Here is a 21,875-nt window from a genome sequence, read left to right as displayed (position 1 = left end):
TGACACAAGACCGTTGCCTCCGTGTCTATGTGTGACTAATCAGATGATGTGCCTTCTACGGCGGTTCATGTTCTCCAGAAACAGCATTCCAAGATGCATGTTGGGTGCTCCAGCTCACATTCCACATGAGGGCTGAGTATGGGTTTGTAGAGAAGCCTGGTCTAAGACTGCTATACTTTTATACTGTACTATACAATGCTATACTATACTATACTATACTATACTATACTATACTATACTATAGAACATCAGCAGACAGGGCTCGACAGTGGGTGGTTCCTAATTAAGAAAGGCTTGCAGATAATATACTACACTTCTATCCTACTATACTATACTAGTAATAGAACATCAGCAGACTGGGTTCGACAGTGGGTGATTCCAATATAAGAAAGGCTTGCTGATACTATACTATACTTCTATACTACTATACTTCTACACTACTGTACTATACTAGTGATAGATCATCAGCGGACAGGGCTTGACATTGGTTGATTCCTGTATAAGAAAGGTCTGCAGATTCTCAGCCTATGCATCACTATTGTCCTTCCACCCAAGTTAAAGCCCTCCTCAACCAATATGCTGAAGTATTGCATCTCTCATTTAAAAAGGGCCTATCCAGCCTATAGAACTTGCAGTCAACTGTTAGATTACAGTATAAGGATCTTCTGTTTCCTGTAGTTATTGAAGGGTATGTTTCGCTATGTAGTCACACGACTCTATGAAGAGCAAATCAAACCATTTATTACATTTTTGACTAAAGCGCCCCATTGCATTTCTTGAAATGCCTTATGAGTGTTTAGAATGATAATGCATTAATATAGCTGTTTGCATAGCTATTTTGTCATGTTCCATTTGAAATGCAGCGACCTTTTCTAAGACAGTTCAAGCGTTGACGCCGTTTTCTTCCAAGTACTCAGCATCTTTTTGACATGTTTATTAGCTAAGAAAGATTAATGGATGCTTGAATTAACCTTTACATAAAACTTTTTTAAAAGACTGCAGCAGTTCTCTGTCAGTGAGTTTGACTGGAGAATAATCAGACTGCCTTAGTTACAGAAGTGCTTTATTTTGCATTTGAGGTCTAGCTGAAGTGAACCTTAATCCATTGCCCAGCATGACGATTAAGCAATTTAATCAATTAATTAAGATAGATGTATAAAAAATAAGCAAACAGAGATGGAGGCCAAACTGTATGTTTATTTACTGCCAACGTATTACACAACAATTATGTTCTGGATCATTGAAATTCACTATTTTTGTCATGCCATGTAAAACTTACTATTGTGCCATTGAGTAGTTTTGCTGTTGAGCAAGCTACTAAACTGAGTGGGAATGTGGGCTTAAGCCTAGCTATCAATTTCTCGTCTAAAGTACTTGTTAGAAAAGTTGTGATATTTTCTTATCTGATTGGCGCATTGTCATTCCGCTATAGCGTCACATGGGGAGTGCTTGCTTCACAGCAGCAGTTAGATATTCCTTTGGATGTTCGTATTCTTTTAAGTGCTCTTTCATTTTGAATTTGATGTTTACTCACATGCTACTACCCAGATTTATATTAGGTCAGAACATTCTGGTTCTTATAAAATGTCCAAATTGATCATCTGACATACTATAAGTCTTCATAAGATCTTAGATGTGTGCAGTATATGTATAAAAACAAAAACATTTTGATTAAAATATCTTTTAAACCTCAGTGTCAATCTAATAACAATATACAGCATGTGGAGAAGTTAATTCTAAATATGGATAAGTATGCGTTAAAAGGTGCCTTTTTGCATTGCTTTATCTGGTTAAGCTAAGAAGAGCTGTCCCGCCCAAAAATAGATCCCTATTCGTCTTCATGCTGTACAAAGAATTCGTGGCAGCAGATGGTAACCATGGTGACGAAGGTCATGAACTCCTGGAAGTCACATTCTGAGTCTCCGTCCGTGTCCAAACTCTCCATCAAATTGTCCATGGTGGCCTGGTCCTTGATTTGCTGAAAAAATAAAACGACAGAGATCGTACATGTTTTGCTGGTTTCATGGATTTTTTTGCGAAGTACAGGAGAAAGGTCTCACCTCTAAGAAATTCGAAAGCTCATTGTTAATCAAGTCTTTAAGTTCACTTTTTTTGAGTTTGTGCTTATCTCCCTCTTTTCTAGCATACTTGATGAATACTGTAACTATGGTGGCCAAGGAACTCTCAAAATCAGTCATTTTGAGGTTAATCTGGAACACAGAGAAAGCACAATTAGAATTATACACAACGGGATCATTATTGCACCACACAAAAATGTCCATTTTTTATTGTACCACCATTAAAAGGGTGAAGTACAGAAAAGTCTTATAAGTAACACAGATAGCGAAACCCATCCGGGCTTGATTGGACTAACAGGCCTTGTTAGAGATTCTGCTCGGTCAGCAGAGGGGACTGAGGTGTCTGCGGTGTCAGGGGCATGGAAGACACCTCTTCTACATCTCTATATGGGTTTTTGGGGTGTTGGATGAATGTGTTTGAGTCTTTTTTTATTTTCATAAAGATTCATTGTATGCCATCTTCTTTTCTTAAAGGGGCCCTGTCTTTTTATTTTACCAGTGCTGACTTATAAAATGCCTTTGTTCCTTTGTTTTTTGTTTGAACCCTCCAGTATGTGGTCTCACCCTTGTGAAAGACCTCCCACCCCCCTAACATGTCACATGTATGTATAACAGGGATATTCATTCAAGGATATTTAAAAAAAAAAAATCATAGTCACTCTTAATGTCGTACGCATAACTGTTAAATATGGAAAACTAAAAATCCTAAATCAAAACAAAGCAATATTTGACAAATTACAGATTTGCAAAAATGCCATTTGTAAATTTACGGCCAATTCAATATTAGAAACAGTTCATACTTTTCTTGCAAGTCAGCAGTTTCTATCTACTTTATAATCTAATGGCCATCAGTGCAGTGCTTCAAGAGAGAATACTGCCTGACTATGAACAGCAGGTGGCGATGTGGTTCGGCACTTGCATTCATGACGATATGGTATCTGTTTACGTCTCTGTACTGCTCTACGCTTCAGTGTTTAAAAGTCAGCTCTACCATTCACATGTTAAACTGTAAGCCTCTTCAAACTGAAACTTGCTCACATGTTGAATAATCTATGGTCATAAACCATAAAGAGAATACATATAGCTTCCGATCAGTACTGCCTGTTGGGTTACAAAGCCAGCTATTGATCTCAGAAGGTAATATCCAATAGTATGGATCTTATAGCATCACAAGAACATCTGCCTTTCCCTAGACAGGTTTCAGATAACAGCAATCAACAATCAGTTATTTAACTAACAGAAGACTGCAGATGGTGAAAGCACTTATGACCAATCATTAAGACTTATTCTTCCACAGCAATTCAGTAAAACAGAGCAGTGAGTATAGTGAGCAATATGACATCATCTTGCAAGAAAATTAAACTTACCGTAGTGTTGCTGGGAGAAAGGAGTATATTTTCAGGACTGAGAAAGTGATATCAGGGAGAGGCAGAAAGGGCTTTTATACTAAGTATGATGGGGGAAGGGGGGGCAGTGGTCTGGACAGCACCCGTGTCAGTCCATCTCGCAGACCAATGGGGAGGTGGGCCGTGCGGGGCTGGCCTGTAACGTAGCTACACTCTTAACTTTAATGGGTACTCACATAGAGCCCTAACTGGCATCCAATACTTTAACTAGGCTATAGAGATGAATGTTAGCTGACTTTGCCTTTGACAAGCAAACAACACCATGTGTGCTTTTTTTCCCCAGAAATTCAAAATGCAATAGCGAAATAATTTGACACTGAGGTATAACTAAAGGTCTCTACTCATTGCGCATGTAATGCGACTGTGCATGCGAGTGTGTGTGTGTGTGTGTTTGTGGCCTGCGATGGCATCCCATCCGGGGTGTAACCCAATCCTATGCCCTGCACTGCCTGGGATAGGCTCCAGTAGCCCCCCACCCCCCCCCCCCCCCCCCGAAACACCCCTGACCAGGATAAGATGTTGGAAGATAGAAGGATGGATAGTTGCTTGGTTGGGTGGGTGGTATAAAAATATGGGCAAACAGCTGTGCTATAAAGGTGTAAGAAGACCTGAGAAGGAGAGACATCTGGAAATTTAATTAAGCTGTTTATTGGCGTTCCGTCTCAGTTACTTAGAAAAACGTATTTTAGTAATCATATGCATGGTTTATTTTGTGTTTCAAATAAACATCATAAAACACTCAATATGTGCCGACAGATAACCTCTTTTCAAAAGGGCGCTTTTACTGTCTTTACGATGTATACATTGTGTTTCACTCTCATTCCATTGAGCCTCTTTTATCTCGGTGTGCATAGAGAATTTTCAGCCTTGTGCTCTTTCTTTAATTGTCATGGAGCTTCTGGTCGCTGCGATTGGCACAAAAGGGCCGTTGTCAGGGGCTCCGGACAACAATGACCTGCTTCAGAGGAAATGGATGGCAACGCATGTTAATGAACAGGCCCCTTTTCTCCAGCAGAGAGTTGGCCAGACGTGTGCTCCCTCCATCCACAGACTGCTAAGTAGGTATTACTACTAGCATCACACTCTGGCTGCAGGGAAATAATGGCATGTTTCTGTCTGCATTGCGATCAGTAACTACTTGCAACTGTTTCAAGTATCCTAGCAGGTCATTTGAACGTCAGTAATACAGGCTGCTTCAAAATGTCAGCATAGGAGTAAAATTTAAAAAGGAATTATATATATATTTATCCATCCATCCACTTTCCAAACCACTTATCCTACTGGGTCGCTGTTTGTCCTGTATTGCACTGCTGTTTGTCATGTACTGCACTGCTGTTTGTCCTGTATTGCACTGCTGTTGTCCTGTATTGCATTGCTGTTTGTCCAGTATAGCACTGCTGTTTGTCCTGTATTGCACTGCTGTTTGTCCTGTATAGCACTGATGTTGTCCTGTATTGCACTGCTGCTTGTCCTGTATAGCACTGCTGTTTGTCCTGTATTGCACTGCTGTTTGTCCTGTATAGCACTGATGTTTGTCCTGTATTGCACTGCTGTTTGTCCTGTATAGCACTGTTGTTGTCCTGTATTGCACTGCTGTTTGTCCTGTATAGCACTGCTGTTTGTCCTGTATTGCACTGCTGTTTGTCCTGTATTGCACTGCTGTTTGTCCTGTATAGCGCTGCTGTTTGTCCTGTATTGCACTGCTATTTGTCCTGTATAGCACTGTTGTTGTCCTGTATTGCACTCCTGTTTGTCCTGTATTGCACTGCTGTTGTCCTGTATAGCACTGCTGTTTGTCCTGTATTGCACTGCTGTTGTCCTGTATTGCACTGCTGTTTGTCCTACTGTCCACTCGAGCACCTGTCTTTTCCCCTGCAACTGTGGCACAAGCATTTGACTGTGTTCCTTCCGAGCACATGTGTCAATAAAACTGGAAACACCAAATCAACACCAAAATCTCATGCACCAATGGAGAGAGGGGGGCATTCTCACTCCCCCTGGTCCCTTATTTTAGCCTCTTGCTCCTGTCTTGCAGCCAGTTCAGGAAGCTCAGTGACAAAACACCCTCTATTGCATGATAGATGATTCTTTGTTGGATTGAAAATATATTTCACATACGTGGGACAACAAGAAACTGTTGTTGACTCTCCAACACTGATTCTTGTGTTGTTTTCTTTCAACAATGGGTCAGATGACTTTGCCGCCCAAATGCCCATCCATAATCCATAATAATCACCGTTCTCTCACTCCATTGCTACGACACAAATCCAACCGGGCCACACACAAGTGAAGCCAGTGCATATCACTGTGGGAGGAAGTTTACTTGTCACACTTTAGTTGTGCTATTTTAACAGAATTTGTGGTAATAGTATTTTTTGCTTTACCTCACTTTCTGGTAAACATCCTGCCATGGTCCATAAGTACTTTATGAAACCTGCATAAACACAGGCAGTACATGCAAATACAGAACCAATTACAAGGATCATTGCTGGAGGTGTGAGACTATACTAACCTAATCATTGAGTTGTCATAGAACCCTTACATTTCAAATGTTTGTTTATAATATCCATGGGAAGCAGAAAAACACTGAAGGCCACTGAAAACGCTGGAGGCCACTGAAAACACTGGAGGCCACTGAAAACACTGGATACAGGTATTTTGGTAGTAATAGTACTTTATTGATCCTGTAGGAGATTCCAAAAGAGCTACAGCATAGTATACAAAAGTGACATCAAACTCTACATATACACTATAAAAATACACAATACAATACAAAAGATACAAAGCAATACTAAAATGCAATGCGCAGTGTACAACATTAAAATACACAATAACAATCTAGAGGGCTGGTGAGTGGTAAGGTGGAGCTATATCTATCAGCATATTATTTAGGTCTGAACAATCGTGCACCTGGTATTTCTTAGCAAAACACGCCATTTTTCGGAATACCGCTGTATGAGTGTTGAGTGGCAGAGAAGCAGGTAACGCTGTTGTCTCAAAGCTCCCCAATCAGGGGGTTTGAATTGCGCACTTAGCTCCGTGTGTGTGAATCTTTCCCTATTTCCCCTGGCTTTGCATAGGTTTACTCTCACGGTTCCAAAACAGGTGGTTAGGAGTTTGTCTGCTTTGAGGCACCGGCATCCCATCCAAGAAGCCCACTGTGCTCTTCGCTTCTGGGGATAGATTCCAGACTTACATCACAATGTACTGGCATTAAGATGGGCAGATCACACACACCACATTTATGCATCATTTTTAAGGGTGGGAGAAAAACAGGCAATTAATAGAATGATCATAGTTACCAATTAAGAAATAAAAATATTAATGCAAAATGTGGAAAATCTTAATATATTGCTGTAATGTAATTAAAGTTTCTTGTTATTTTATGAAAGATTTATGACAAGTAGACAACCTTTGTGAACAATAAATCGTGTTTCATTTGATCATAAACAATACAGATTATGCAGAATTCCATACTTGATATATACATATGAATTAGCAGCATATTATATTTAATCTGATCTGCGATACAGTGCAATAAATAACAATACATGACAACATATATTTTGAAAGCACCAAAATACCAAACTGAATGTTTTGCCTGGGGATGACAGGTTTAGTCTAAAATTAACATGCATCCACGGTTACTCCTGGGTTCCCCATTAAGCAACTCGGCACCAGAATGGTTGTAAATGGGTGCTTCATCCCCGAGCAGGAGAAGAAGAGGGCCTTTGTTGCTGCGAGGTCTGGTGAGCCTGTACCGGGCGGCCTTTGTGACAGACGTACGACGAGCGGGTGACGAGGATGCTGGGAGACTGTAGACGGCCAAACAGATGGGCCGCTATGAAACGAGCAGCCAATCACGTGGCCCCATTGACTCCATCTCAAGCAATGGGGACATAGTACCAGGGTGTGACTCCTTCTCCATAATGATAGTATCATCTGTGGTGAGGTCTTCTGGGAGCAGAACAATAAATAAATATCCCATACAGCCCTAGTGGAAAATCACAGAATAGCATGTGATAATAGCATGTGACCTTTTTGCAGATGATTTTATATACTGAGGTACATGGACAATGTTATTTTATTGTAACAGGGCACAATATTATTTTGCTATTAAAATTATGATTATTCTAATCATGATGGTATTATTAAAACACAAAAAAATCCTTCCCTATCCATGCCATGGCCCACTTAATCACAATTTTATTCATGATCAGTAATTTTTTATTGACTTGAAGGTAAGCATACGTATGTAGCACCATGTGATTTTCACAGAACTGCTGGTCCCATTAAATTATTTGTATTTTTACTGTTTCTTCCAGTGCTCTGCAAAAATTTTATCATGAAACTGGCGGATCATACATCTTCAGTGGTTTTAAACTGTAGATGCTGCATATTTTGCTGTCTTTCTTCCTGAAATTCTTTGAACGACATCAGTAGCGATAAGACCGAAACAAGCTTGAATTTCTTCCTCGCTGCCTTTTCATTGAACTTGTGTTTCCCTGAACTTATCTCACAATAGTAGCAGCTCCTTACTGGCCCTGTTCCAGTTTGTGAGGTCATGTGGTACCTTGTGTTTGTATGTTTCCATGGCAATGCACATTTGCGGGAAGGCCTGCCCCCCCATCATTGCCCACTAGGTTTGCCAAGGATCTGACTCATCGTCTGGCAGCTGACCACAGGGGTCCTGATAAGGTGGGTCCATAGTTCCTAAGTCCATAGCTGATGCCTTTTGAGATTCTGCTTTTCTGCTGACCTGTCTAATTCTTTTCTCGAGCGTCTCAGAGTAGGAACATTCCTTGCAAGTTTTATTATTTTCTTTCTTTTCTTTCTTTCTAGTTGCATAGCATCTAGTTACAGCTCGAGCCAGTTCTATGATACAGCCACAAGAGGGCACTCACCCTCGAGAAAGATGAAGCCCATTACCACCAGAACTAATAAGTTTTAGTCTGAAATGTCTGAAAATGTCACTTTCTCACACTTGTGCTAACATACTGGTGCAGGACTCGCTGGGGTGCTTTTAACAGGCCCATTTTCTTCGTAAGTGGCACTGAGCAGGTTGTTAAAATGCATGTGTGTGAGTGGGGGGCAGTAGAATTTGACAGAGAAATAGTGGAGATGTAACAACAGGCTTAAGCCTATGAAAAGATTGCAGTGATGAAAATTTCAGCTCCCCGTGTGCCATGCTTTGTATGTCGATTTGAAAGCCCAAAATAGTACAGTATAGAGTCATATGAGATTAAGGACATTCAAGCAAAATCCACTATAATTTGTTAAAAGATAATGGTCACATGTAGATCTTCCTAAATAAAGTATAATATCCATATTCAGGAGCTTTCACTTGGGGCTATTTTAGAAGTCCTTTTTCTCAATAACACTTCCTCACATAAGCAATTAATGGCACTCAAGTAATATAGGATTATACTATTACTTAGGTATTAATTAACTACAAATTAAGTATTAATTATGTACTGAACTCATGTTTATTCATCATTAATGAATTGTGATGTTTTATCTCAAGCAATTACTATATTTGTTACCATATCTGTTAATTTTGCAAAACTTTGTCAACTACTGAAGGAACAAATCATGAATAACCCAAGTTAAATACTGATGTCATACTTATTCATCATTAAAGGATCATGTTGCATGATGCATCCCAAGCAGTTACTAAGTTCGTTACTATATCAGTTGATTCTGTAAATGTTGCAAATTACTCAAGGAACAAGTAGCGAATAGCAAAAGTGAAATATTGGGCTCATGTTTGTTCATCGTGAATTAATGTTTTTTGTCTTTTATGTCAAGTAGCACTATATTTGTCCATAATTTATACTTCAGGAGTAACCGAGTTGGGGCAGGATGGTGGTGCAGTGGTTAGCACTGTTGCCTCACACCTCTGGGACCCGGGTTCGAGCCTCCGCCTGGGTCACATGTGTGTGGAGTTTGCATGTTCTCCCCATGTCGTCGTGGGGTTTCCTCCAGGTACTCCAGTTTCCCCCCACAGTCCAAAAACATGCTGAGGCTAATTGGAGTTGCTAAATTGCCCATAGGAATGCATGTGAGAGTGCATGGTGTGTGAGTGTGCCCTGCAATGGGCTGGCCCCCCATCCTGGGTAGTTCCCTGCCTCGTGCCCATTGCTTCCAGGATAGGCTCCGGACCCCCTGCGACCCAGTAGGATAAGCGGTTTGGAAAATGGATGGATGGAGGGATGGATGGATAGTAACCAAGTTATTACTAAGTATTTGTGCCCCATCCAGTAAAGTGTTACCAAAATTGTTTATCCTCTTTTTTAAAAGCAGTGAATCTACATCTTTATGCGGGTCTCTTATCAATGTTACTGCTGAACTTTCTTTCATAAACTCCGAGAGGACAGCATTCTTTCTGTCAGCATTCTCCCCTTCCCCGGTTTCCATCTTTATGTACTTTCATTTGCTACAATTTTTTTTTGTATTTATATTTTTCTAGCTATACTGAATCATAATAGCGGTAAATGATATGAAAGCACAGACTGGTACCACAACAGTAATGTATTACAAATTCTGAATAAATAAATGAATCCATGATTAGCTAATTAAAAACAGTATTAACGCCTCTGGGCTATTAGCATTAAGAATCCTGAAAAGTAATTGGATCCACTATAATGAAGAGCCATATAAATCTACAAACCTTTTCTGAACTAGAAAGCTTTGACCTGAGGGTAGCTTGGAATAATTTTTAAAAGTTAGGCAGCCTTTCTGTGCAAATCAGATGGGAATAAATTCCCTCAGACAATATGATTGTGGTAAAGCTCGTCAATATCAGGCTTTTGTCGAGACGTGTGTTTGAATTTCAGAGCAGGAGGTAGAGTAAACAGCAACCTGTTGATGTCTTGCATAATAAACAGAACTCATCAGTGTTACCTGCCCTTGCCAAAGTGGAGTCTTTTTCATCTTTTGGATTATGGGAATAGTGTAGTTACTGTTGACTTCCTATTGGCAAAGTAGCGAAAAAAACCTTTTATTTGTCCTGTGGTTTCTTATCATTTGTGCTACAAATCCATCATGTTTAATAATTTTAAACATCTTTACTGTTTCATCTTACACTTGAATATGGGACAATGTAGCTTTTTCTACATAAGAGGATATGCAATATAAAGCAATGATAACAACTGCGAAATAACAAAAGCGAAACAATAAAATGGTTCTGGGGCACCATTCTTTCTAGTCTTGAGGTTCCCAACTTCTTATTTGATTAATACTTATCTTTGTAGCCATAAGTTTGCATTTGCAAGCGTCCATATTTTTTAGCTTATCATCTTGCTGCAAGGCTAAGATAAGTAGGCCTGTGCCCATCGAAAAAACAAATTAATTCTTTGAGCAGTCTCTGGTAAAGTGACTTTTCTGGTTCCCAATGGAACCTTGAAGTAGACACTCAGTTGCTGAATTCCATCATGAAGAGCTGAGGTTCTGGCAAATCGTGTCTCCATTCAGGTTGGGCCGTGCCCTTGTTGGAGATCACCTTGAGCAGCACAGCTGGGCCCAATGCCTCCGAGAAAGTCATTCAAGTCACCAAGGGTCTTTGGGGTACCCTTGCTGGATTTGGTTTTCCACCAGTATATTAAATTTTTTTTACCATGTGGTGAAGTCTGAGTCAATACCCATGTGGTGCCCTTAGTAAGCATCTCCGCCAGAGCCCCCATACAGAGCCAGAGTGACATCGGCAGACTAAGTCAGTGTCTCCTCAGAAGATAACACCCCAGGCGGCTGCCTATGTTGCCTAATAGGTTGACTAGCACTGATCTGAGGTCAGTATCAATAGGAATAAGATGCTTACTTCCATCATGAACTTATCAATGTCAGACTTAATTTCCCAAAGACCCTAAATCTGCTGGTAGGCCATAACTATATCTACTGGGGTAGTAACAGTACATGTATTCGTCGAGTGCAGTTTGGTACATCATTTTTGGTTCAGTATGCACAATGAAACAAGTGCATACATTTATAGACACGATTGGAACCTAAATTTACAAATGGAGATTCAACATGGATAACATTATGCTAATTGTAGCTGTAGTTGGTTAAAGCTAATACTGGTTACAGTCGGTCATAATCGGTGCATTGGGAACATTTTGGTTTCCCAGTAAAGTGCACTAGAGAGAGAGATTAGTTGATAAGAGAGATAAGAGAAAGAACGTGTGTCGGATCTGTAATACCAAACTCAGATACGAGCGTATGTTGCTAGAAAACGCACCCAATGTGTAACCTCATTCGAGACGACCCTCCCAGTGTGTCTGCAACTGAAAGAAGGCAGAAACTGTGTCTGAAAGTTAGTTTCCCCATGGCAAGCGTGGCAGAAAAAGAAATCAGGCTGAAAAATATCTATAGGCTATACACCTGTTCCTAACTGTGTTTGCAGTTTTAATAATAATTTGAAAACAAATTCTGTTTTCCCCGCAGTAATAAAACCATGAACCCCAAACCGAGGTTTGTACTGAACCATGAATTTTGTGTTTCGTTACACTCCTATATCTCCTGTCCTTGTTTCTCATTTGAAGTGGTATCTCTCCCTGAGTATCTCTTCTATGACAGGAACACTTGATTACCAGCATCTGGCTAGAGAAAATCCCATTTGTTACAAATACCACTCTTCCAATGGAGTTGCTCTGCTTCTTCACCTGGACATTGTCCGGGAATGTATTGGTAACCATTTCCAGTAACATGAATCTAGTGATCTCTGTGTGAGTCAGCATGCTGCTCTTCACCACTAAGCTTGGTCTCACCTTCCTGTTGCCCTGAAGCCTGATCATCGTTGCAAATTATGATTGTCCACAAGATGGCAATGAAGAACCACGTGAATTACACAGTTCTTGTAGCGACCATTCTGTTCCTCCACAACACACTTGGTACCATTGAGTTATCTGGTGACCGCTCTGCTCTTTGCATCTCTTTATGCCGTTAACTGAGAGTCTTCATCTATCTGGTCCAGGAGATAATGTAGAGGGTTAGGGTGCCTTTGGTTTCCCTTCAGGGTATGTTTGAGAGCTTCCTCAGTGAGTCCAGCACAGAAGGTCACAGCAACTCCAGTATGGTAATGGCATGAAGGCCAAGTTTAAAAATACAAAGTTAATAAAACTATAGATACTGTATGTTTCTCAGCATTACTGGTTCATTCAAGTATGACTTTGTCCAGAATAAACTGAGAGTGAGAAAGCTGAAAGTTATTGCATAGGCCAGACCATCATGTGTGGATCATTGTCTCCAAAGTATATGCCAATGCATGCCTTTCAATGAAACTCTGATCCTTCAAAGACTGTATACTCTCTGTTTTGGTAAATATAAAGCACTTGCTATTTAGTAAACATTTAGTGTGAATACTGTCAGAGACATTTATATTGGTCTTATTTTGCATTTCATGTATTTCAGCAATCGGGATAATCCCATTAATCTGGAATCTTTTATGAATATGTAAACCAAAGTCGGGATATATGATATACAGGCAAGCCTTAGGCGTAAAGTCTAGTTTATAAACTTCAGCTGAGTCACCTGTTTCTGTGGTTTGATTTGCAAATGTGGCTTTGGATTACGTCACACATTAAATCTAGATATACAGAAGTTGCATGTGTATGATAATTTTGGAATTAGAAAAAAAACAAGATTTTTCAAAGTGATTATTTTGCAGGCTGATGAGAATCAGCCCTGCAAAGAGCCCAGGCACCGTCCTCCAGCTGACACTAATAGTTCTAATGCTCACACTGAGGGGTAAAGAGCAGCAGGATCCCTGTGCGGAGGATGTTCTGCGTGTTCTGGGGTAGATGCTGTCCAGAGATCAGGGTGACTTACACTGTCAGCCATGCATGTTTTCATCCTCAAAAGAAACGTTTCATTTTTTATTTATTATTTCTTTTTACTTTTTGATGGGTGTTTGTATTTCAGAGCTTTCTAACCCTCGAACACATCAGTTTGAAATGTTGATAAATCAGCATCATTCCCATACGTTTTTGGGGCTTTCAGATCCTTTGCTTTCTTAAAGATATCAACATATGCCACGATTGTGCGTGTCGCCTCTCCCGTGCTATGCTCACCGATTCCGCGATTCAGTCGTGTGTGGAAATAATTGCTAAATAAATCCTGAAGGAACGTTAACATGGGTCCCTCACAAGGGAAAACGGAAACACGTATTGTTTTACCAGGCTCTGAGAAGCTCACCAGTACTGTGTTATTCAATCTAACTCAGTTTTTGTAAACCCCTATAGTTAGCAAAGTATGGTGATCTTCTACAGGGTCAGTTAATGATCACTTTGTTATATCCAGTGACTAAATATTTTGTTCCACGTCATATGTAATAGTTCATTGTGACTGTTGTATATAAGGCTGGATACACTCCCATAAAGAAATTGGAAAGCTAAGACTGCCATCTTGTGGACAGCATTTCTGCAGCAAAGACAAACATTCTCATACTTTCTATAAAAATACCATGGGCCCATTCCTTAATAGCATTCTTACACAAAATGTATAAATTTATTTAATAGAATGTTCAATTTACGTGACTTTGTAATAACATTTTATTTAAAGAAATTACCTGAAGTGTTTCACCTTAAGAACCTATTAAATATTCATAATATCTATATAAGCAGATAGTTGCTAAATGTGTTTAATAGCAATTGATTAGACATATCAGATAAGCCTATTCCTGCCTCCCTTCTGTTCCTTATTATGGTGTTTGCAGGAGCTGCTAAACCCTTTCAGGGCCTTAAGTTGTCATTTGTCGGCATCCTTTCCATTCTGACAAGCTGATCAGATAGGGCACCCCCTGGTGGCTGCCAGGCCCTAAGCAGCCCCTTGGTTCGCTTATGCCTTAGGTCGGCACTCTTTGTTTTTGTGCTTGTTTGATGATTCAAGATTCCTCTCCATGTCCTTGATTCCGTGTGAGCAGTTTAACTGCTATCATTAGTGCCACCCAGTAATCCTGTCATCCACAGCAAAATGTCTGAGTGGAGCAACTGAGGAAAACAGACCCTGGGGCTTTTAGCCTGTTCAAGTGTGTCAATGTTTCAATCGGTCTGTGGCCTGCGGCTCAATTGGTTAGGATATCGGTGCCTGTGACCTCCAGGTTGTAGGTTCAAAGCTCCTGGTTGGCAGAGTGATTTTACTCTCGGGTCCCTGAGCAAGGCCCCTAAACCCTTTTTGGTCTAGGGACTGTCTGACCCAGCTTTCCAAAAACACATTGACAAAAATAAGTGAAATGTATTCTGGATCATAAGTATTAAGCAGGTGCTTTTGTACGTTTCAAACCATCATTGTTTATACAACTAGAAATTGGCAGAAGTAATCAATATAACGTACTCTGCTATATTATGCTGATATTTTAACCTTAAGGTGAAACATGTAGTCATTCAAGCCGCTCTGGTTAGAGTTACTGCGGGGACTCTAATGACAACACGGTTTGCGATTGTTAGTAAAAAGCTTTGATTAATTTAACATAATGACGTTTATTATGGGGCGGCATGGTGGTGCAGTGGTTAGCACTGTTGCTTCACACCTCTGGGACCCGGGTTTGAGTCTCCACCTGGGTCACATGTGTGTGGAGTTTGCATGTTCTCCCCATGTCGTCGTGGGGTTTCCTCCGGGTACTCCGGTTTCCCCCCACAGTCCAAAAACATGCTGAGGCTAATTAAATTATGCTGAGGATATTAAATGCTCCACCTTGATGTCCTGTGCAGTATAAGCAGCTCAAAGATGGATGGATGGACAGATATATTTAAATTAGGGTTGTTTGCACTTTCCACTGGAGGCCAGCAGAAATGCAGCATGCTAAATCTGATAAATATCTTTTTCTATGTGAGAAAAGATATTATGTTATCCAGTATCTTTAGATAACCTTTATATCTTTAGATATCAAATCTTTACTTATTGGGCAAATGTTTAGCTGTAACCAGAACTTAAAAAGGCATTTTATCTGCAGCTCTACTACAAATATTGATAATAAATTGTGTGTGACGTCCCTTGGCTCTTATTTAATGCAACCCTGCCAAGGAAAGGAAATGCATTAGCTTCAGTGTAATCTATGTATGCATCTGAGACATTGATTCTTTTCTCTGAAGTGAATTATATTGCCATTGTGGCTAAACTGTAATAAACACTTAGGATGGCAACAAGTCCAAATGAAAGATTTTTTGAAGAGGATACTTCTTTGATGTATTTACTGTTATTGCTGTATTGTTGCTGTTACTCCCATACGCAGGAATCAGTGGCGTTAACCACAGATCATACCTCCTGTAGATATTTTATAGCCGCTGTCTGAAAAGTGAATTCTCAGGCTCATGCAGTCGATGGTCTTAAATGATTAATGGAATGAAAGTCCAGGCATGATGGAATGTCTGTCTTGTTGCCAGGAACACACTAGGCTTTGAAAGCCACGATGCTCCACAGACACACGAGATCTGCTGATTGACATTCCATTCCTGCTGCTAAATGACTTTGCACCAAGATGCGGCCCCCGATAGGTGCCCAGACCAATCCATGTTTATGAGTGTCGCCCTCATCTCCCCATCGCTGCCGTGAGTCATCAGTCTACCTCTGGCTTTTGCTGATAAGAGCATCTTCAACAGTATCAGCAACACTTGACCCAGAGTGAAAGATCAGGACACATTTCCCAGTCATGACACAGAAGTACGCAAAACATGACATTTTCCACCGGGAGCTAGAATTTCCCCATGGGATCAATAAAGTGCTTCTTAATCTTAATATTAATCTGAATCAATGAAAACTGGCGCAGCTCGACACATGCATCAATGGCTCAGGCAGCTGGGTGAAAAAGATACAAACATTAAACACATGAAGGTCTCTGAGTAACCAAATAGTTAACAAGGAGAGCGTGCGCTATCCCCTCAGTGCACATAGGAGAGCATGTTAACAGCATCATCCCCTCAGTGAGCGTAGGAGAGCGTCTTAACAGCACCATCCTCTCAATGCGCGTAGAAGAGCGTACTAACAGCACCATCCTCTCAATGCGCATAGAAGAGCGTGCTAACAGCACCATCCTCTCAATGCTCGTAGAAGAGCGTGCTAACAGCACCATCCCCTCAGTGAGCATAGGAGAGCATGTTAACGGCATCATCCCCTCAGTGAGCGTAGGAGAGCATGTTAACGGCACCATCCCCTCAATGAGCGTAGGAGAGCGTACTAACAGCACCATCCTCTCAATGCGTGTAGAAGAGCGTGCTAACGGCATCATCCCCTCAGTGAGCGTAGGAGAGCATGTTAACGGCACCATCCCCTCAATGAGTGTAGGAGAGCGTACTAACAGCACCATCCTCTCAATGCGCGTAGAAGAGTGTGCTAACAGCACCATCCTCTCAATACGCGTAGGAGAGCGTGATAACGGCACCATCCCCTCAGTGAGCATAGGAGAGCATGTTAACGGCATCATCCCCTCAGTGAGCGTAGGAGAGCGTGTTAACAGCACCATCCCCTCAGTGCGCGTAGGAGAGCGTGTTAACGGCACCATCCCCTCAGTGAGCATAAGAGAGCATACTTACAGCGCCATCCCCTCAGTGAGCATAGGAGAGCGTACTCAAAGCGCCATCCCCTCAGTGAGCATAGGAGAGCGTACTCACAGCGCCATCCCCTCAGTGAGCATAGGAGAGCGTACTCACAGCGCCATCCCCTCAGTGAGCATAGGAGAGCGTACTCACAGCGCCATCCCCTCAGTGAGCATAGGAGAGCGTACTCACAGCGCCATCCCCTCAGTGAGCATAGGAGAGCGTACTCACAGCGCCATCGCCTCAGTGAGCATAGGAGAGCGTACTCACAGCGCCATCCCCTCAGTGAGCATAAGAGAGCGTGCTCACAGCGCCATCCCCTCAGTGAGCATAAGAGAGCGTGCTCACAGCGCCATCCCCTCAGTGAGCATAAGGGATCGTGCTCACAGTGCCATCCCCTCAGTGAGGATAGGAGAGCGTACTCACAGCGCCATCGCCTCAGTGAGGATAGGAGAGCGTACTCACAGCGCCATCACCTCAGTGACTATAGGAGAGCGTACTCACAGCGCCATCCGCTCAGTGAGCATAATAGAGCTTGCTAATACAGGACGCTAGGGCTGAGACATGTCCAGACTTGTACTGCATTCCTCACTTGACTGATACCATATTCAGTATAACTGCGGTCCCTGGGCAGCTGCAGCCTGCAGGAGATGAGATAGCATTAGTCTGAGGAGAAAACAACTACTCCTTTTTTTCTATCTAGTCACACGACAGACTTCCCTGTGATTCACTACAATCACTCCTACACTAACTTTAATATGCATAATGCTTTTTCGTTTTTATTTTTCACTTTTATTTGTATAGTAGTTGGGTTAAACATAAATGTTACTTCTGTAACATCTGCTTATTTTTTGGCTTTATGGAAAATGCTGCCCCAACGTAAAGTGAAAATTATGCAACTATATGTTCTACAAATTACTTCAGAGTGTAGTCTAAAATGAATACAATTTAATTGCATTAAAATCGAATGTAACTGACATTAAAACCAATTCTGCCGCCTGGTTTGAATTAAGAAGCCTTCCATAAACATTCCTGTAATAACTAATGCTTAGATATTCCTACTACTGTTAGCGGAGGCTGGTATCAAGTACATCCGAAATCAGCAAAAACACCCAGAAAAACATATAATGTGTGGTGGCCCAGGGTGTAGGACCCCCACCACCTAATGACTATTTTTGTACTGAGTCTTTAATTATACCCCTTAACCCTTTCGCACAGCACAATGCTACCCACACACCCTTCAGGATCTCCTGGCTCTCCTGAAAGGGGAAGAAAAAAAAAAAAAAAAAACCAAACCATAATCAACCCATGAATCATAATTCCCTCTCCCCCTCACAGGGGACACCACACTCCCCCCCACTAAATGGGGGCTCGCCCCGAGCACCTACTTCCTATACCGGGCTAGCCTTATCCCAAAGTTGACTCGCTGGGATCGACGCAGGGGCTCCACAACCTCCTGAGCTGGCTCAACCTCCGTAACCGGCTCCCCATCCTCTGCCGGTAGCCGCCTTTCTACTACCCCTTCAGCCCTTGCCGCCCATGGCTCTTCCCAATCACCAGGCCAACCACTGGGACGAGACGGTCCTGGTCGAAAACTGACCCCAGCCCTCCGTAACTCACCCCCCGCTCCCGATGCCACTGATATCCATCCCGGGGGGCATGGCCGCAGGTGCCGTTGATGGAGAGTCCGGAGTGGGCCCTCTCTTCCGTCCGGCCGCAGCTCAAACACTGGGCTCTCCAGGTCTCGTTGTCGCACCACCACCCAAGGGTTAGCTTGCCAATATGGGCTCACCTTGCCTCCGGCCCGTCTACGGAAGTTCCTCACCAGAACGCGATCCCCTGGGGCCAGCAACCATATACCTTTCCCTGCATTGTGATAGCGCCGATCCCCTTGCCGCCGGCGCTCTGTTCCCCTTTCCACTTCCTTACAGTCTGCCCACATTCGCCTCCGATGCCCACGGACCCACTCCGACCCGGCCTCTCCTCCGGCCAGATCGCAGGTCCCCCATCTATAGGTAACCGAGGTTGCCGCCCAAACAAGACCCAAAATGGGGACAAACCTGTACTGCTATGGGGGGTGCAATTATAGGCCTGCACCAGCTCAGGTAAATGCACCGCCCAACGACCCAGCTCTTGTACTGAGAGCATGTTCAACAGACGTAACAGCGTTCGGTTCCACCGCTCACAGGCCCCATTGCCCTGCGGGTGATATGGAGTAGTTCTCACTTTCCGGCACCCATACACTTCACACAGTTCTTTCACCAACTGTGACTCGAAGGCAGGCCCCTGGTCAGACAGCAGCCGCTCTGGGCAGCCATAACGCTGGATGACCTCCCCCCAGATCACTCTGGCCGCCGTCGCCGCTGTCTGATCCCTGGTCGGTACTGCAAAAGCAAACCTGGAAAACAGGTCAATGGCGACCAGCACATATGGGTAAGTATCTCCAGGGCGCCCCATGGACAGGTAATCCACCGCCAACACCTCCCAGGGGTAGCTGGTATTAATCCCCCCTAGGGGCAGGGGCTCTCCCTTCCCCCGGCTCCCAACCAGACACTCCTGGCAGCCACGCTGCCTGTGCTCCACATCCCTTCGCATACCGGGCCAGTAGAACCTCTCTTTCAGGGCCAGGACCATCCGTCGCCCTCGGGCATGCCCCAATGCCCGATGATACTCCAACCACACTTGTTGGCGCTGTTTCTCCGGAACCACCATGGCCCAGCTCTCTTCGCCTCCCACTGGGGATCTACGCCGCAACACCCCTTGGCCCACCCTCAGTAACTCCCAATCTTCCAACAGGCACCGGCCCATCCCTCCAACAGTTCGGCTAGCCACCACGGTTGGACGTACCCCGGATGACACCCACTGCCAAACTTGGGCCACTGCCGAATCTTCACTCTGTCGTTCCGCCCAATCCTCTATGGTTTCAATCTGTGCCACCACCGCCATACCTGATCGTCGTGACAGGGCATCTGCATTCTGGTGCTCCCGGCCAGGTTTATGCCTTAACTCATAGTCAAACGATGCCAGCTGGCCAGCCCACCTTTGCTCCAAAGCCCCCAATTTGGCAGTCTTCAAATGCAAGAGGGGGCAATTATCAGTAAATACTTCAAACCTAGCATCCCACAAGTAATCCTTAAACTTCTTGACTACTGCCCATTTCAATGCCAATAGCTCCAGTTTAAAGGCACTATAGTTCTGATCATTACGCTCTGCCTCATGGAGGCTCCGGCTGGCATAAGCAATCACCCTTTCCTGCCCCCCTTGCACCTGGGTCAACACAGCCCCCAACCCCCGAAGACTAGCATCAAGTATACAGGCGGAACGGCAAAGTATAGTCAGCATAAGCAAGTACCGGGGCCTTAAGTAGGGCCTCCTTCAAAGCCTGAAATGCTTCCTCACACTCCTTGGTCCATTCGATCTTCTGTCTTGACGAGGAACCAGGACCTTTTAGCAGCCCATGGAGCGCGGCTGCTTCTTTAGCAAACCCCGGTACAAACCATCGGTAGTAACCCACAAACCCCAGGAAAGACCGCACTTCCCGTATTGTTCCTGGGCGAGGCCACCCCCATACTGCCTCCTTCTCGGGGTCCGTGGTCACCCCCTCGCGGCTGACTATATGACCCAGGTAGCGGACGGCCTGTTGGAAAAGCCGACACTTCTCCGGCTGAAGCATAAGACCGTGAGCCTCCAGCCATGCAAACACCTTCTCCAAATGTTCCAAGTGCCCCCTGAAATTGGGGGAGTAAACAATCACATCATCCAGATAAATCAGCAAATAGTCATAAACCTGCTCACCCAGACACTGCTGCATCAATCGCTGGAAAGTTGCTCGTGCGTTGCACAAACCAAAGGGCATCCATTAGAACTGGTAAAGGCCCATAGGTGTGGTAAAGGCGGTCTTCTCTTTATTGTTGGGGTGCACCTCCACCTGCCAGTATCCACTTGCCAGGTCCAGGGTAGAGTACCAGGCTGCCCCTTTCAACGCTGACAATGACTCCTCGATCCGCGGGAGTGGGTAAGCATCCTTATGGGTCACAGCATTCAGTTTTCGGTAATCTACACAAAACCTCCAGGAGCTGTCCTTTTTACGGACCAACACTATTGGGGCAGCCCAGGGGCTGGCACTCTCTGTAATAACTCCCCCCTCAAGCATGGATTTCAACAACTCTCACAACTCTGGATATAAACTAGGGGGAACAGGCCGATAACGTTCCCTCGAGGGAGCCGCCGCCCCAGTGGGGATGCAATGGTACACCACATCTGTACAACCATGGTCCTCTTCGTCCCGGGCAAACACTCTCTGCCATCGCTCCAACAGTCCCTGCAGCTGCCGACCCTCCTCACGGGTCAACCCCGTGCTGTTAGCCACCAGGGTGTGCAGTTGCTCAGGCAAGGCCCCGGCCACCGGCCGTACCTCCAAGTCACACTCCCAGAGATGGAGGATGAACGAACCCACCCCTTCCCCAGACTGTTGTTGACAGGTAAAAAAGTCAGCCCTCAACTGGGCCAGCCCGGCACCCTCCCCATAAAGTCTATCCAACGCCTCTAATATCTTCTCAGCAGTATCCCGCTGATCTTCCGTCAATAATTTCACTTCTCGCCTAGCTTCCCCTTCCAAAGCACTAAGAACAAAATCCACCTGTTGGACTGCAGAGAGTGACTGCGCCCGGAGACCCACCCCGACTACCCGCCTCCATTCCTGATACGTCCCCTTAGCAGACCCATCGAAGCGGGTCATCCAAGCCCCTCCCAAAAACCATGGCCACCCCCCTGACAACCCCTGTGCCCTAGGTGCTGTCCCATCCATGTCGTGCTCGAGGAGATCCTGCCGACTACGCCAAATTCCAGCGGTGTGGTGGCCCAGGGTG

The 21,875-nt window shown here is 43.8% G+C and overlaps 1 protein-coding gene across 1 annotated transcript; it reads right to left on the bottom strand.

Annotated features, from left to right (window-relative positions):
- Nucleotides 1–1,177: 1,177 nt before the first annotated feature.
- Nucleotides 1,178–3,565, bottom strand: s100b (S100 calcium binding protein, beta (neural)). Its single transcript, XM_048978192.1, has 3 exons — nucleotides 3,446–3,565; nucleotides 2,061–2,210; nucleotides 1,178–1,978 (listed from the first exon to the last, which is right to left on the bottom strand). Exons 2-3 carry the CDS (start codon nucleotides 2,196–2,198, stop codon nucleotides 1,829–1,831), a joined length of 288 nt encoding a protein of 95 aa, XP_048834149.1. The 5' UTR covers nucleotides 2,199–2,210; nucleotides 3,446–3,565; the 3' UTR covers nucleotides 1,178–1,828.
- Between the last annotated feature and the right edge of the window lie 18,310 nt (nucleotides 3,566–21,875).

The sequence above is a fragment of the Brienomyrus brachyistius genome, chromosome 16 (assembly GCF_023856365.1).
Source record: "Brienomyrus brachyistius isolate T26 chromosome 16, BBRACH_0.4, whole genome shotgun sequence".
Classification (NCBI taxonomy): Eukaryota; Metazoa; Chordata; class Actinopteri; order Osteoglossiformes; family Mormyridae; genus Brienomyrus; species Brienomyrus brachyistius.
This window is presented reverse-complemented; position numbering and strand designations above follow the sequence as displayed.

What these genes read in the sequence shown, in the direction of transcription:
- s100b (XM_048978192.1), bottom strand. Translation starts at nt 2,198, where the DNA reads ATGACTGATTTTGAGAGTTCCTTGGCCACCATAGTTACAGTATTCATC. An exon ending in AGCTTTCGAATTTCTTAGAG is followed by an intron (nt 1,979 to 2,060) that starts GTGAGACCTTTC and finishes TTATTTTTTCAG; the next exon opens with CAAATCAAGGACCAGGCCAC.